This window comes from Rana temporaria, chromosome 2 (assembly GCF_905171775.1).
Source record: "Rana temporaria chromosome 2, aRanTem1.1, whole genome shotgun sequence".
In the NCBI taxonomy this organism is placed as follows: Eukaryota; Metazoa; Chordata; class Amphibia; order Anura; family Ranidae; genus Rana; species Rana temporaria.
Genome location: NC_053490.1, coordinates 533,128,579 through 533,142,917, shown reverse-complemented (window position 1 = coordinate 533,142,917; position 14,339 = coordinate 533,128,579). Strand labels below are relative to the sequence as shown.

At 48.8% G+C, this 14,339-nt stretch overlaps 1 protein-coding gene across 2 annotated transcripts in view; it reads left to right on the top strand.

Annotated features, from left to right (window-relative positions):
* SIDT1 (SID1 transmembrane family member 1) overlaps positions 1-14,339 on the top strand; it is a 128,644-nt gene that overhangs the window by 106,263 nt on the left and 8,042 nt on the right. Inside the window, exons 19-22 of one of the 2 annotated variants that reach the window (XM_040339154.1) lie at positions 2,240-2,376; positions 2,517-2,625; positions 4,346-4,360; positions 10,081-10,157. In XM_040339154.1, coding sequence (XP_040195088.1) covers positions 2,240-2,376; positions 2,517-2,625; positions 4,346-4,360; positions 10,081-10,157 — 338 coding nt within the window. The remainder of the gene's footprint in view (positions 1-2,239; positions 2,377-2,516; positions 2,626-4,345; positions 4,361-10,080; positions 10,158-14,339) is intronic. The other variant, XM_040339155.1, reaches the window with a different exon arrangement.

The window sequence follows — 14,339 nt, the reverse complement described above, 5'->3', positions numbered from 1 at the left end:
TCTGTGGGCAGATTCACCCTCCCCATTGCCTGGGGAAGAACTCACAATAAACTATGGGGTAGATTCACGAACGATTTACGCCGGCGTATCCATATATACGCTGCGTAAATTCAAAGCTACGCGGGCGTATCTATTTTCTGTATTCAGAAAGCTCGATACGCCGACATTAGCCTAAGATACGACTGGCATAAGTCTCTTACGCCGTCGTATCTTAGAGTGCATTCTCACGCTGGCCGCTAGGTGGCGCTTCCGTAGTTGTCAGCGTAGAGTATGCAAATTACATACTTGCGCCAATTCACAAACATACGTGCGCCGGCGGTAGTTTTTTACGTCGTTTGCGTAACTCGTTTTCGTCGTAACGTTGCTCCTGCTATTAGGAGGCGCAGCCAATGTTAAGTATGGACGTCGTTCCCGCGTCGCGATTTGAAAATTTTACGTTGTTTGCATAAGTCGTCCATGAATGGCGCTGGACGCCATTTACGTTCACTTCGAAACCAATGACGTCCTTGCGACGTCATTTACCGCAATGCAGGTCGGGAAATTTTTAGGGACGGAGCATGCACAGTACGTTTGGCACGAGAACGCGCCTAATTTAAATGATCCACGCCCCCTACCGGATCATTTGAATTACGCACGCTTAAGCCGGCCCCTTTTACGCTACGCCGCCGCAACTTACGGAGCAAGTGCTTTCTGAATACAGCACTTGCTCCTGTAAGTTGCGGAGGCGTAGCGTAAATACACTGTACTGCGCCGCCGTAACTTTAGGCGGAGATACCTGAATCTACCCCTATATGTTTGTTTTATCTGTGTGGAAGCAGTGGTCTCTCTAAAGAGGTCCAAGACATCCTGCAAAGCTCATGCCCCCTGCTAAGTAGTCTAGCTTTAGCTCCAATTCAGAGGAGGGTGTATTGGACCTCTGCAGAGAGACCATTACTTCCACACAGAAGTGGCCTCTTTTAGCATGCTGGCAGGGGACAGGCTTTTCTACTAAGGAGGTTACTGCTTTCTAAAGAGAAGCAACCAGTGGCATCACTAGGGTTGGTGTCACCTGGTGCAGTAAAAAAATTGTGTCACCCCCCCCCCCCCCCTTACATCAGAGGCCGGAAAACGCTCTGCCCTTACATCAGAGGCCGGAAAACGCTCCGCCCTTACATCAGAGGCCGGAAAACGCCCCCTTACTTCAGAGGCCTGAAAACGCCCCCCTTACATCAGAGGTCGAAAAACGCCCCCCTTACATCAGAGGTTCGAAAAACGCCCCCTTACATCAGAGGCCGGAAAACGCCCCCCCCTTACATCAGAGGCCGGAAAATGCCCCCCCCCCTTACATCAGAGGCCGGAAAACTGTCCCTTACATCAGAGGCCGGAAAACTGTCCCTTACATCAGAGGCCGGAAAACTGTCCCTTACATCAGAGGCCGGAAAACTGTCCCTTACATCAGAGGCCGAAAAACTGTCCCTTACATCAGAGGCCAGAAACGCCCCCTTACATCAGAGTTCCACCTTACAGCAGAGTGCCCCCCTTTTATCAGAATCCAACAGAGTGCCCCCCTTTTATCAGAATGCAGCAGAGTGCCCCCCTTTTATCAGAATGCAGCAGAGTGCCCCCCTTTTATCAGAATGCAGCAGAGTGCCCCCCTTTTATCAGAATGCAGCAGAGTGCCCCCCTTTTATCAGAATGCAGCAGAGTGCCCCCCCCTTTTCTCAGAATCCAACAGAGTGCCCCCCTTTTCTCAGAATCCCACTGGCGTGCCCCTTACATCAGAGTCCACAGAGTTTCCCTTTACATCAGACTCTTCAGGGTTCTCCCTTACAGTATAAAGGGGAATTCTTCAGACCATGATGTAAAGGGGAACTCTGATGTAAAGGGGAACACTGTGGACCACGATGTAAGGGGGAATGCTGCAGACTCTGGTGTAAAGGGGAACTCTGGTGTAAGGTGGTCCCTGGTTACCAGAGCAACCCCCCCCCCCCGCGCTTACATCAGAGTCTGAGGAGTTACCCTTTACATAAGGGCAGAGGACACACCGCAAATGGGCTCAGCCAACCTGCCAACCGACATTGGTGAGGGTCAGTGTGATCTGGATGCATACAGAGAAGTGGGGAAATCACCTTTTTGTTTTGATGCTCCTGGAATGTATTTAACCTGAAAGATCAATTGAGCTGTAATTAGATAGAGACTAAATAAGATATTGCTGAACAGTTGTAGTAACAGGCTTCTGGTGTTTCTCTGTTCTCCCCAGACACGTCCTTCATGTATATGATTGCGGGGCTTTGCATGCTGAAACTGTACCAGACCCGGCACCCCGACATCAACGCCAGCGCCTATGCAGCCTATGCGTCCTTCGCGCTCGTCATCTTCCTGGCAGTCCTTGGGGTGGTATGTACGATTATTATGTACATATCAGACGGATAAAACATGTCCTGTGTATGATTACTTCCCAATAATGAGGATTTTCTGGGTATATTTGAGCCATCAAGCCACTTTTTATGATCATCTCTCCTCTCTCTGCTCCTCAGGTCTTCGGGAAGGACCATTGGTGGTTCTGGGTGATCTTCTCCATCATCCATGTAGTGGGGACACTGACGCTCAGCACACACATCTACTACATGGGGCGATTCAAGATTGGTGAGACATAAATCTGTCCCTCTGACAGTTTCCCATGTGTACCTCTTACTCGCTGTGTCATTATACTGTACAGAACTTATCAGAATTTTAAAGAGTTAGTCAGCCCAAAAATTATGTTTAGGGGATGCTGGAGAGATATGTGCCCTGACAGTCTCTTCTATCTCTTGAGGACTCTATTAATGAGATCGCTTTGCTGAAGTTTCAACTCTGCACACCTGATGTGCCCATTATGAGGAGTTCCCATCTTCCCTGTGCTGGGTTCCCAGGTCTGTACATCTGCTGTGCCCATTATGAGGGTCTCCCACCATTCCTGCGCTGAGTTCCCGGGTCTGTACACCTGCTGTTTCCATTATGAGGGGCTCCCACCATCCCTGTGCTGAGTTCCCGGGTCTGTACGCATGCAGTGCCCATTATGAGGGGTTCCCACCATCCCTGTGCTGAGTTCCCGGGTCTGTACATCTGCTGTGCCCATTATGAGGGGTTCCCACCATCCCTGTGCTGAGTTCCCGGGTCTGTACACCTGCTGTTTCCATTATGAGGGGCTCCCACCATCCCTGTGCTGAGTTCCCGGGTCTGTACGCATGCAGTGCCCATTCCGAGGGGCTCCCACCATCCCTGTGCTGGGTTCCCAGGTCTGTACATCTGCTGTGCCCATTATGAGGGTCTCCCACCATTCCTGCGCTGAGTTCCCGGGTCTGTACACCTGCTGTTTCCATTATGAGGGGCTCCCACCATCCCTGTGCTGAGTTCCCGGGTCTGTACGCATGCAGTGCCCATTCCGAGGGGCTCCCACCATCCCTGTGCTGAGTTCCCGGGTCTGTACATCTGCTGTGCCCATTATGAGGGGTTCCCACCATCCCTGTGCTGAGTTCCTGGGTCTATACACCTGTTGTTTCCAGTATGAGGGGCTCCCACCATCCCTTTGCTGAGTTCCCGGGTCTGTACACCTGCTGTATCCATTATGAGGGGCTCCCACCATCCCTGTGCTGGGTTCTCGGGTCTGTACACCTAATGTGTCCAGTATAAGGGGCTCCCACCATCGCTGTGCTGAGTTCCCGGGTCTGTACATCTGCTGTGCCCATTCTGAGGGGCTCCCACCATCCCTTTGCTGAGTTCTCAGGTCTGTACATCTGCTGTGTCCATTATGAGAGGCTCCCACCATCCCTGTGCTGACTTCCCAGGTCTGTACATCTGCTGTGTCCATTATGAGGGGTTCCCTCCATCCCTGTGCTGAGTTCCCAGGTCTCCACACTTGCTGTGCCCCTTTATAAGGGGCTCCCACCATCCCTGTCCTGAGCCTCTGGGTCTGTACACCTGCTGTACCCAACTTGAGGTGTTTCCACCATCCCGGGTTGAAGCTGATTGGACACACAGAAGGGGGGGGCACCCAAACCTCTCAGGTACACAGGAACAGATCCAGGAATTTCGTCAGGTAGATCTCAGTCTTGGAGAATCCAGGTCACCTAAGAATCCAGAGACTGACTGAGCCCACCAGGCTTCACCAAAGACGAAAATGTCATTTTTGGGTGGGCTGGTCCTTTATTGACTTTTGGTTGACTTTGGGCATTTTGTGATATTGTGCTCTTCTGTGTGTGCTATATACAGTGATCTGAGTCTTGTGTATTGGGGGGGGGGGGGGGGGGTGTTGTATCCTAATGTCTGTATGGGTCGTGTTGGTCTCTCACTGTTTTCTTTCTCTTTCCTTCGCTGTCTCTATCAGATGTATCTAATGCAGGTAATGTCCCCCTCCTTTGTATGTGTATCGAATCCTGTATCATAATACTTTATAAATGCCGTAGAGATGGATACAATGCCCCGGATTCACAAAGCACTTACGCCGACGTATATCGAGATACGCCGCGTAAGTGAAAATATGCGCCGTCGTATCTGTGCGCCGTGCCCACAAACTAAGATACGCCAGAAAATAGGCTTCATCCGACCGACGTAACTTGCCTACGCCGGCGGGGAGTGGGCGCATATTTACGCTGGACATAGTTGGCAGTCCCATTCATTTTCTATTCGTATATGCAAATGAGGGAGATACGCCGATTCACAAACGTACTTCCGTCCGACGCAGGCTACGACTTGTGCGCGTAAGTTGTTTTTTCGGCGTAAAGTTATTCCCCATACATGAGGCGCAACCCATGCAAAGGTATGGACCAGGGAACTCAAGCAGTCGTATTTTACGTTGTTTACGTTGGACCTGAATATGGCTGGGCGTAGGTTACGTTCACGCCGTAGGCAGTTGTTCCGACGTGATTCTGAGCATGCGTCCACGGGACGGCGCATGCGCTGTTCATTATAAGTATCTGTCTGAGACTCAGCCCATCATTTGCATGGGGTCACGCCTCATTTGCATGGCTCACGCCCACTTCCGCCGGCTTACGCCTAAGAAACCCAGCGCAGATTTGGCAGCACTGGCTTTGTGAATCCATTGCTTGCCTCTCTGCGCTGCGTCGGCGTAGCGTAAAAAAGATACGCTACGGCGGCATAAATATGCGCTGATGTATGTGAATCCGGGCCATAGTAGATTGTTTATTTTACAGACAATAAAGATCTCTGGAGTAAATGTATCGCTCTCGTTACACAGGGCGGTGATACATTGTATACAACAGACTGGCTATTAATTATAAATCCCCCCTTCTACTTCTCAAGCGCCAGTGTATACAGCTACAGTTATTGAATAAAATACCCCAAAAAGAAGTAGTAATACAGTGGAACCTCGGATTACGAGCATAATCCGTTCCAGGAGAATTCATTGGAAGTCAATGGAAAGTAAAATAATGTGTTCCGCATTGACTTCAATGGCATGCAATACCGCATGTGGCCAGAGGTGGGGGGTGGCGTAGAGCCTTGGAAACACTCGGAAAGGCCCGGTGACAGCACGGCTGACCTCAGAAAGGTACAGAAACACCTCGGGAACTGAGGGCCAGATTCTCAAAGGACTTACGACGGCGTATCTCCACGTACGCCGTCGTAAGTCCGAATCCGAGCCGTCGTATCTATGCGCCTGATTCATAGAATCAGTTACGCATAGATTTGGGCAAGATACGAGCGGCGTAAGTCTCTTACGCCGTCGTATCTTAACTGCATATTTACGCTGGCCGCTAGGGGCGTGTACGCTGATTTAAGCCTAGAAATATGTAAATCAGCTAGATACGCGAATTCACGAACGTACACCCGGCCGACGCAGTACAGATAGGCCGTTTACATTAGGCTTTTCCCGGCGTAAAGTTACCCCTGCTATATGAGGCGTAGATGCGGCGTACCAATGTTAAGTATGGACGTCGTTCCCGCGTCGAATTTTGAAAATTTTACGTCGTTTGCGTAAGTCGTTCGCGAATAGGGCTGGGCGTCATTTACATTCATGTCGAAAGCATTGGCTTCTTGCAGGTTAATTTGGAGCATGCGCACTGGGATACTTTCACGGACGGCGCATGCGCCGTTCGTAAAAATCTTAATTTACGTGGGGTCACAAGAAAATTAACATAACACACGCCCACATCTACCGCATTTGAATTAGGCGGGCTTACGCCGGCCTATTTACGCTACGCCGCCGCAACTTTCGTTTGAGAATACGGCACTTGCCTGTAAAAGTTGCGGAGGCGTAACGTAAATAGGATACGTTACGCCCGCACAAAGATACGCGATTCTACATGAATCCGGGCCTGAACGGCTCAGATCGGCTCTGCTCCTCTCCGGCGCCCCCCCCCCACCTCAGGCCAAATACGAAACTGCACACCCCATTAGCTTGAATTCTGCTCGTCTTGTGAGACAACACTCGCAAATCAAGTCAGAATTTTTTTTTAAAAAAAGTTGCTCGTCTTTCAAAATGCTCGTTAACCGCATTACTCGTAAATCGAGGTTCCACTGTATATGGTGAATCTTCCTTCAAAACTTAGGATCTGAACTTTTTTTATAATGGGTTCGAATCGCCAAAATCACTTAAAGTGTTAAAAACAACATAATTAGGTAATCTGCCTATAAAAAAAAACAATCCTAATATGGGGCCCCTTTAATTAAATCTAAACTCCGGTCTTCCCTTCAGTCTTGCACAGTTATACAGGCTCCTCTCCTGGACTATAATGGCTCACTCTGCTTTCACTGCACACTGCAGGCTTCTCACAATGTGCATTAGAAGCTGCAGCATATTGGGTATAGCCTGCTTTATGTCATGGCTGGAGGATGTGCAGCATCATCTAGTCTTTTCCTCCGCAGCCTGACGGTCCCTGGCCTGCTGTAGCTTTAATTTATTGCAATGGCTAGGATGTAGAGATTTTTCACAGGGCTACAGACAAGAGATTCGTTAGATCAGACAGAAGTCTTGACACATGGCAGTCGACTAGTCAGTTCCAGGTAGGGGTTGAAAGGGCAGGTGGTAGGCAAGAGAGTATTCATGTCCAGGCAGGGGATGAGGCGGGCAAGAGAGTCAGGTCCAGGCAGAGGCCAAGACAGGTGGCAAGCAAGAGAGTAGTCAGGTCCAGGCTGGGGTAAAGGTAAGTGGCAGGGAAGAGAGTATTCATGTCCAGGCAGGAGATGAGGCGGGCAAGAATGTAGTCAGGTCCAGACTGGGGTAGAGGTAAGTGGCAGGCAAGAGAGTATTCATGTCCAGGCAGGGGAAGAGGCAGGCAAGAGAGTCAGGTCCAGGCAGAGGCCAAGACAGGTGGCAGGCAAGAGAGTAGTCAGGTCCAGGCTGGGGTAAAGGTAAGTGGCAGGGAAGAGAGTATTCATGTCCAGGCAGGGGAAGAGGCAGGCAAGAGAGTCAGGTCCAGGCAGAGGCCAAGACAGGTGGCAGGCAAGAGAGTGGTCGGATCCAGGCCGGAAAAGAAGCAGATGGCAGGCAAGCGAGTAGTCAAGTCAAGGCAGGGGTCAAGGCAGGCTAGAGAATAATTATGTCCAGACAAAGGTTAAGGCAGGTGGCTCAGATCCAGGCCGGGAAAGAAGCAGATGGCAGGCAAGGGAGTAGTCAAGTCAAGGCAGGGGCCAAGGCAGGTGGCTCAGATCCAGGCCGGGATAGAAGCAGATGGCAGGCAAGGGAGTAGTCAAGTCAAGGCTGGGGCCAAGGCAGGCTAGAGAATAATTATGTCCAGGCAAAGGTTAAGGCAGATGACAGTCAAGAGAGTAGTCAGGTCCAGGCTGGGGTAGAGGCAGGGGATGTGGCAGGCAACAGAGTAGTCAGGTCCAGGCAGGTTCCAAGGCAGGTGGCAGGCAAGAGAGTAGTCAGGTCCAGGCTGGGGTAGAGGCAGGGGATGTGGCAGGCAACAGAGTAGTCAGGTCCAGGCAGGTTCCAAGGCAGGTGGCAGGTGAAAGATTAATTAGGTCCAGGCAGGGGTCAAAGCAGATGGCAGGCAAGAAAGTAGTCAAGTCCAGGCCAGGATAGAGGCAGATGGCAGGCTGGGAATTTTCTCTGGTTTTGTCCTCCTTATCCAATGCCAGTACTCGACCACACAAATGGGACAATCCCCCGCAGACAAACAAAATGGCGTTCCAGTTTATCCCCAATGTGTTCAGTAGGGTCAGGGCTCTATAGAGGACACTGCAAAGCCTTCCCAAAAAATTGGAAGCTCTTATAGTCACAAGTGGGGCAACTCCATAACAGTGTGTATGGTTTTTAAATGGGATTTCCAACAGACTCAACGTGGTCTGAAGAACGGAAGATCACTGGCAACAGTCAACGCGTCAACTGTTTGTGCTGTATACACCGATGTCTCCATAAAGCTGATGTTTTGCTGCACTTGACTGTTATGCTGGTGACTTGTCGGTATGGTTCCCCTATCGAGATGGTTCCTGTAAGGACTGCGCAGGCGCAATCCTTGCCGACTGACCACTTACCTCAAGTTCCCGTTGGCAAGGATTGTGAAGGATTGTGCCTGCGCAGTCCTTATAGGAACCATCTCGATAGCCGGAACCATATCGTCAGATCACCGGCAATCTTATTTTCTGGCTTGAGCACCAGCCAGTCAGCCATTGATGCTTAATTAAGGAGGTAGAAGCACTGCCTTTTGTTTCCATAGAGGTGTGATGGTCAGTTGTCCACAAACATTGGACCATATAGTGTAAAAGATTTTCTCCTACATTGAGAATAACAATGGCTGTGTATATTAAGTCTGGGTCTTCAGCTTCTTCCAATGGTGTGTTTATTATTCATCATCTACATCAGGCATGTCCAAAGTCCGGCCCGGGGGCCAATTGCGGCCCGTGTTCTGGTTTAATGGGGCCCCCCTGATAATTTGGATATATATATCTTTCATGGCCCCCAGGGCCACAAAAGATATATACTGTATTTATCGGCGCTGCTTCGGAGGGGACAAGGTAGGGGGTGGGATGAAGAGTGCCGTCAGATTACATACAGAAGAATCTCCTGTTTACTCAGCAGCATCTGTAATAGGAAGTCCTTTTTCCTGGGCTGCCATTGGACGACTGTTCTGTCTATCACAGGAGGTGGGACTTCGTATTAAAGAGGCCGCTGCCGTGTAAACGGGAGATTCTCTTGTATGTAATCGGTTGGCGCTCGTCCCGCCCCCCTCCCTGTCCCATCCAAGGCTGTACTGATTGTAATGGCGAGGCTGCATTCATTGCAATGGTGAGGCTGCATTTATGGCAATGGTGAGGCTGCATTTATGGCAATGGTGAGGCTGCATTTATGGCAATGGTGAGGCTGCAGATGGGCAGTGATTAGGCTGCATTGATGGGCACTGACCCTTGTTTTGCTTCACAGCTCTTAATTTAAAATTTAATTTTTTTGCCTTAAACGTCCCTCTTGGGCCCCGTACACACGACCGAACATGTCTGCTGAAACTGGTCCGCGGACCAGTTTCAGCAGACATGTTCGGTCGTGTGTACGGCCGAGCAGACAGGTTTCCAGCGTACATTTGTCCGCCAGACCGTTTTCGAGCGGACAAATGTTTTATAAACATGTTTAGAAACATGCCCGCTGGTATCCTGTCCGTCGGACATGTTCGGTCGTCTGTACAGACTTACCGTACATGTCCGAGCGGCCGCCATCCCTCGCATGCGTCGAATGACTTTGACGCATGCGTGGAAGCATTGAACTTCCAGGACGGCGCGGCCTCGTCACCGCGTATCGTGTACGCGCGGATTTCTGTATGATGGTGTGTACAGCCATCATACAGAAATCTCCGGGCGGGCATGTCCGCTGAAAACGGTCCGGCGGACCGTTTTCATCGGACATGTTTGCCCGTGTGTACGAGGCCTTAAAGTGAAGGTGCGCGTTATACGCCGATAAATACGGTATATCCAACTAACATCTCTTCGCCACACACAGCCACAAAGGGAAGAGAATTTGTGTTGGGCCGTGTATTAGTGATCGACCGAATTTTAATGGTTCAAAGAATTTCAGGCACAATGGTCGGCCCTCACGCATGTTCACTTCATCAAATTTGGCCCTCTTTGAAAAAAGTTTGGACACCCCTGATCTATATCCTTTATCCACAGACTTTGGGATTTTCCGACGCATCTTTCAGATCATATATACAGACTGTATGCAGCAGTGCAGCCGCCCTATGTACATGGTAGGTAACTTCCATCTTCTTTCACTTTATATGAAGGTTGTTTTTCAAGACACAGTGGGGCCAAAGATTGCTCGTTTGTCTCCCAGTTTACAGCATTTAAAGGGGTCTCCTCATCCAGAAGTTTTTATTTCAATTATAGATGGTGTCTTGTGAACTCAACCCACTAGAGTCACATACCACTTGAGGATGCCGGTGAATAGATCTCTCTTAATTAAGGTGTCTAACCCCTCCAAAAAAGGAATATATTGAAGCTTACTAGTCCTTAGTTGTTGCGTCCTTGCCGAAAGACACAGAGATCGCAGTACACCCACAGTGTCTGCATCTGCTTTGCTCTCAAGAAGCCATCTTTGTTCAGGCATCACCCAAGGTCACCATCTACTTCCTGGACTGAGATGCTGGCACATTAGTAATCATGTAAATACTGAGGCCTGTGCAGTTCTTGGCTGCTGCAGCCTCCTACCTTGTGACAGAGTTACAATGTTACAGTCTTATCACTGGGGGAAGAGGAGACTGAGGAAATGCTTCCGCCTTGCTGCAGCAGATTGATAAAACACTGACTGGAGCTCAAAGATGGCTTTTTTTTTTTGTATAATTTGTATTTTATTTTTAAAAAGGTACATTGACCGTGGAACAACATTACTTAACATAATCCGAGCACATTCTGGAATTGCACCAGGGATGAGGCTCTGGATAAGCAAGGGGACGGGGGTGATCCCGCCCACTCCGGACATTCGGTCCAATTGAGCAGGCATCCCCCCCAACAAGTGGGGAGCGGGATAGCCCCGAACCCCTGCCTCTAACAAATGCTAATTACGCTCCCAGAGTAACAGTAATACACTTCTTGGAACAGCTAGGGGCGCCATGGGCCGCCTAATAAACGGAAAAAAAAAAAAAAAGAACATTCCAAGAACATCCCGAAAGCCCGAGGCAAGGCTGGACACCTGAGCACCACATGCCTGCCTGACATTAACCATAATCTACAATAAAAGGCAAAAACAAAATAAAATAGTAAAAAATAAAAATTCAAAGAAAAAACAAAAACAGACAAACAGTGGACTAACGCAGAGAGAGAAGAGAAACAAGGGAGTTAGAATAAGAAGGAGAAGCGAGAAAGCAAGAAACAGAAGGGAAGTTAGCGGATATTAAGTCTGGGTCTACAGCCCCCACCGACGGCACAGATGGGGTATATCGGTAATCAGGAGGTCTCCTGGTTAGACCGTTGGCGGTGCGCCTGGACGAGTCTCCCAAAGGAGGGGTCCGCCAAAGTAAGCAGAGCCTCCTCTAAACTGGACGATAACGGGGCAGTATCGTGGATGTGTGCCCTCCAATCCCCCCATATAGTATTGAAGCGTTCCCGGGTGTCCCTACATTCTGCGAGCCAGCTCTCTGCCTCCATGATCAAAGATGGCTTTTTAATGATAAAAATTTTGAATTTCTGGTACTGTATATTGTGACTGTAACGGAATGGCCCGTGATACCCAGAGACTTTTGAAGGATGCTGGGTACTCCTGTGCCAGCTTCACCAATGACTCTTTTGTCTAGGGTCATCCTATGGAAAAAATGGTGGTGAAACTGCGCTAATACCATAAGATAAATCGTGTAACAAAAATGTGTTAGTTGCTGTGATGCATACAATAGTGAAGCTGCGATTTGCTGTATCATACAAACAGTGGACAATATGGGAAAAGAAAAAAACGCGCTACTAACTTAAAGCGGATGTTCCGCCAAAAAAAAGTATTAAAAGCCAGCAGCTACAAATACTGCAGCTGCTGACTTTTAATATTAGGACACTTACCTGTCCTGGAGTCCAGCGGCGTCCGCAGCAGATGACGAGCGATCGCTCGTCACCCTGCTGCTCCCCCCTCCATCCACACTGAGGGAACCAGGAAGTGAAGCGCTGTGGCTTCACTGCCCGGTTCCCTACGGCGCATGCGCGAGTCGCGCCGCGCCCGCCGATTGGCTCCCGCTGTGTGCTGGGAGCCGAGTGTTCCCAGCACACAACAGGGGGGCGACGGGATGTGACGCAATGCCCGTCTTTTGCCCGTGAATGCCGGGCCGGAAGTGGGTGCAAATACCTGTCTTTAGACAGGTATCTGCACCCCCCTCCCCCTGAAAGGTGTCAAATGTGACACCGGAGGGGGGAGGGTTCCGATCAGCGGGACTTCACTTTAGGGTGGAGAACCGCTTTAACCACTTACCCCCCGGACCATATTGCTGCCCAAAGACCAGAGTACTTTTTGCGATTCGGGACTGTGTCGCTTTAACAGACAATTGCGCGGTCGTGCGACGTGGCTCCCAAACAAAATTGGCGTCCTTTTTTTCCCACAAATAGAGCTTTCTTTTGGTGGTATTTGATCACCTCTGTGGTTTTTAGTTTTTGCGCTATAAACAAAAATAGAGCGACAATTTTGAAAAAAATTTATATTTTTTACATTTTGCTATAATAAATATCCCCCAAAAATATATAAAAAAACATTTATTTTTTTTCCTCAGTTTAGGCCGATACGTTTTCTTCTACATATTTTTCGTAAAAAAAAATCGCAATAAGCGTTTATTGATTGGTTTGCGCAAAAGTTATAGCGTTTACAAAATAGGGGGTATTTTTATGTCATTTTTATTATATTTTTTTTACTAGTAATGGCGGCGATCAGCGATTTTTTTTTTTCGGTACTGCGACATTATGGCGGACACTTTTGACACATTTTTGGGACCATTGGCATTTTTATAGCGATCAGTGCTATAAAAATGCATTGGATTACTATAAAAATGCCACTGGCAGTGAAGGGGTTAACACTAGGGGGCGGGGAAGGGGTTAAGTATGCCTGGGTGTGTTCTTACTGTGGGGGGGGTGGCCTCACTAGGGGAAACACTGATCCTCGGTTCATACATTGTATGAACCGAAGATCAGCATTTCCCCTGCTGACAGGACCGGGAGCTGTATGTTTACACACACAGCTCCCGGTCCCCGCTCTGTACCGAGCGATCGCGTGTGCCCGGCGGCGATCGCGCCCGCCGGGCACACGCACGGGAGTCGGGGGCGAGCGGGGGGCGCGCGCCCCCTAGTGGCGGCTGGGAGAGAGGACGTCATATTACGTGCTCTCGCCCAGCCGAGCCAACTTGTCGACGTATAACGGCGGTGGCCGGTCGGCAAGTGGTTAATAAACAAAATGCATATAGTGATACTGTGTACATAAAAAAGAAAGAATACACTGATACACAAACTGTGAATATATGTGTATAATATATGTGTCCTCATAAGTGGCGAAGGCCCATGATTCTCCTGGCGGAGAGGGCTAGCATAAAAATAACAAAAAATAAAGAAAAAGTGTCCAAACATTCTGAAGTCCTCAAAAAAAAGGAAAGGGGGAAATCCAATTCCTCATCGATCCGAATGAAAGGATCCTAATTATTGTGAACTTAGACAAAACATTGTGACATGTGTTGATAGGTGATGTTCCAATAGTGCCCTCCACCAAAAAGCATTAGAATCTGCTTACCAGAACAAATTGGTCCCTTTGATAAAGTGAACTATCACGAAACTAGTCAGGGCGGACCGAGCGGCATACTGGCATCACCCCTTGGACTGCTTGACTCCTACCAAAACGGGTTTACCTGCATGCGATCGGCCGGCGCTGCAGATTTAAGGCTGTTTAATCTACTGCAAATTGTGAGTTTTTAACCCATAGGAATTTGTATTCAATACATTTTAAAACGTTTTTACACTATCGAGGCATCCTTGTCTCTTTCCATACATGTGATTACCATTCTTGCGTTATAGCATTTACAAAATAGGGGGTATTTTTATGTCATTTTTATTATATTTTTTTTACTACTAATGGCGGCGATCAGCGATTTTTTTTTCAGTACTGCGACATTATGGCGGACTCTTCGGACACTTTTGACACATTTTTGGGACCATTGGCATTTTTATAGCGATCAGTGCTAAAAAAAATTGTATTCAATACATTTTAAAACGTTTTTACACTATCGAGGCATCCTTGTCTCTTTCCATACATGTGATTACCATTCTTGGAGCCACTGATAAGGAGACGATCCATGCCAGGCTGTCCACTTTCCATTTGAGCCCAGCGGTTTGCTATACACTACAGGCGTTTTGTGGTCCCCTGTAACTAAGGACCAATTTGTTCTGGTAAGCAGATTCTAATGCTTTTTGGTGGAGGG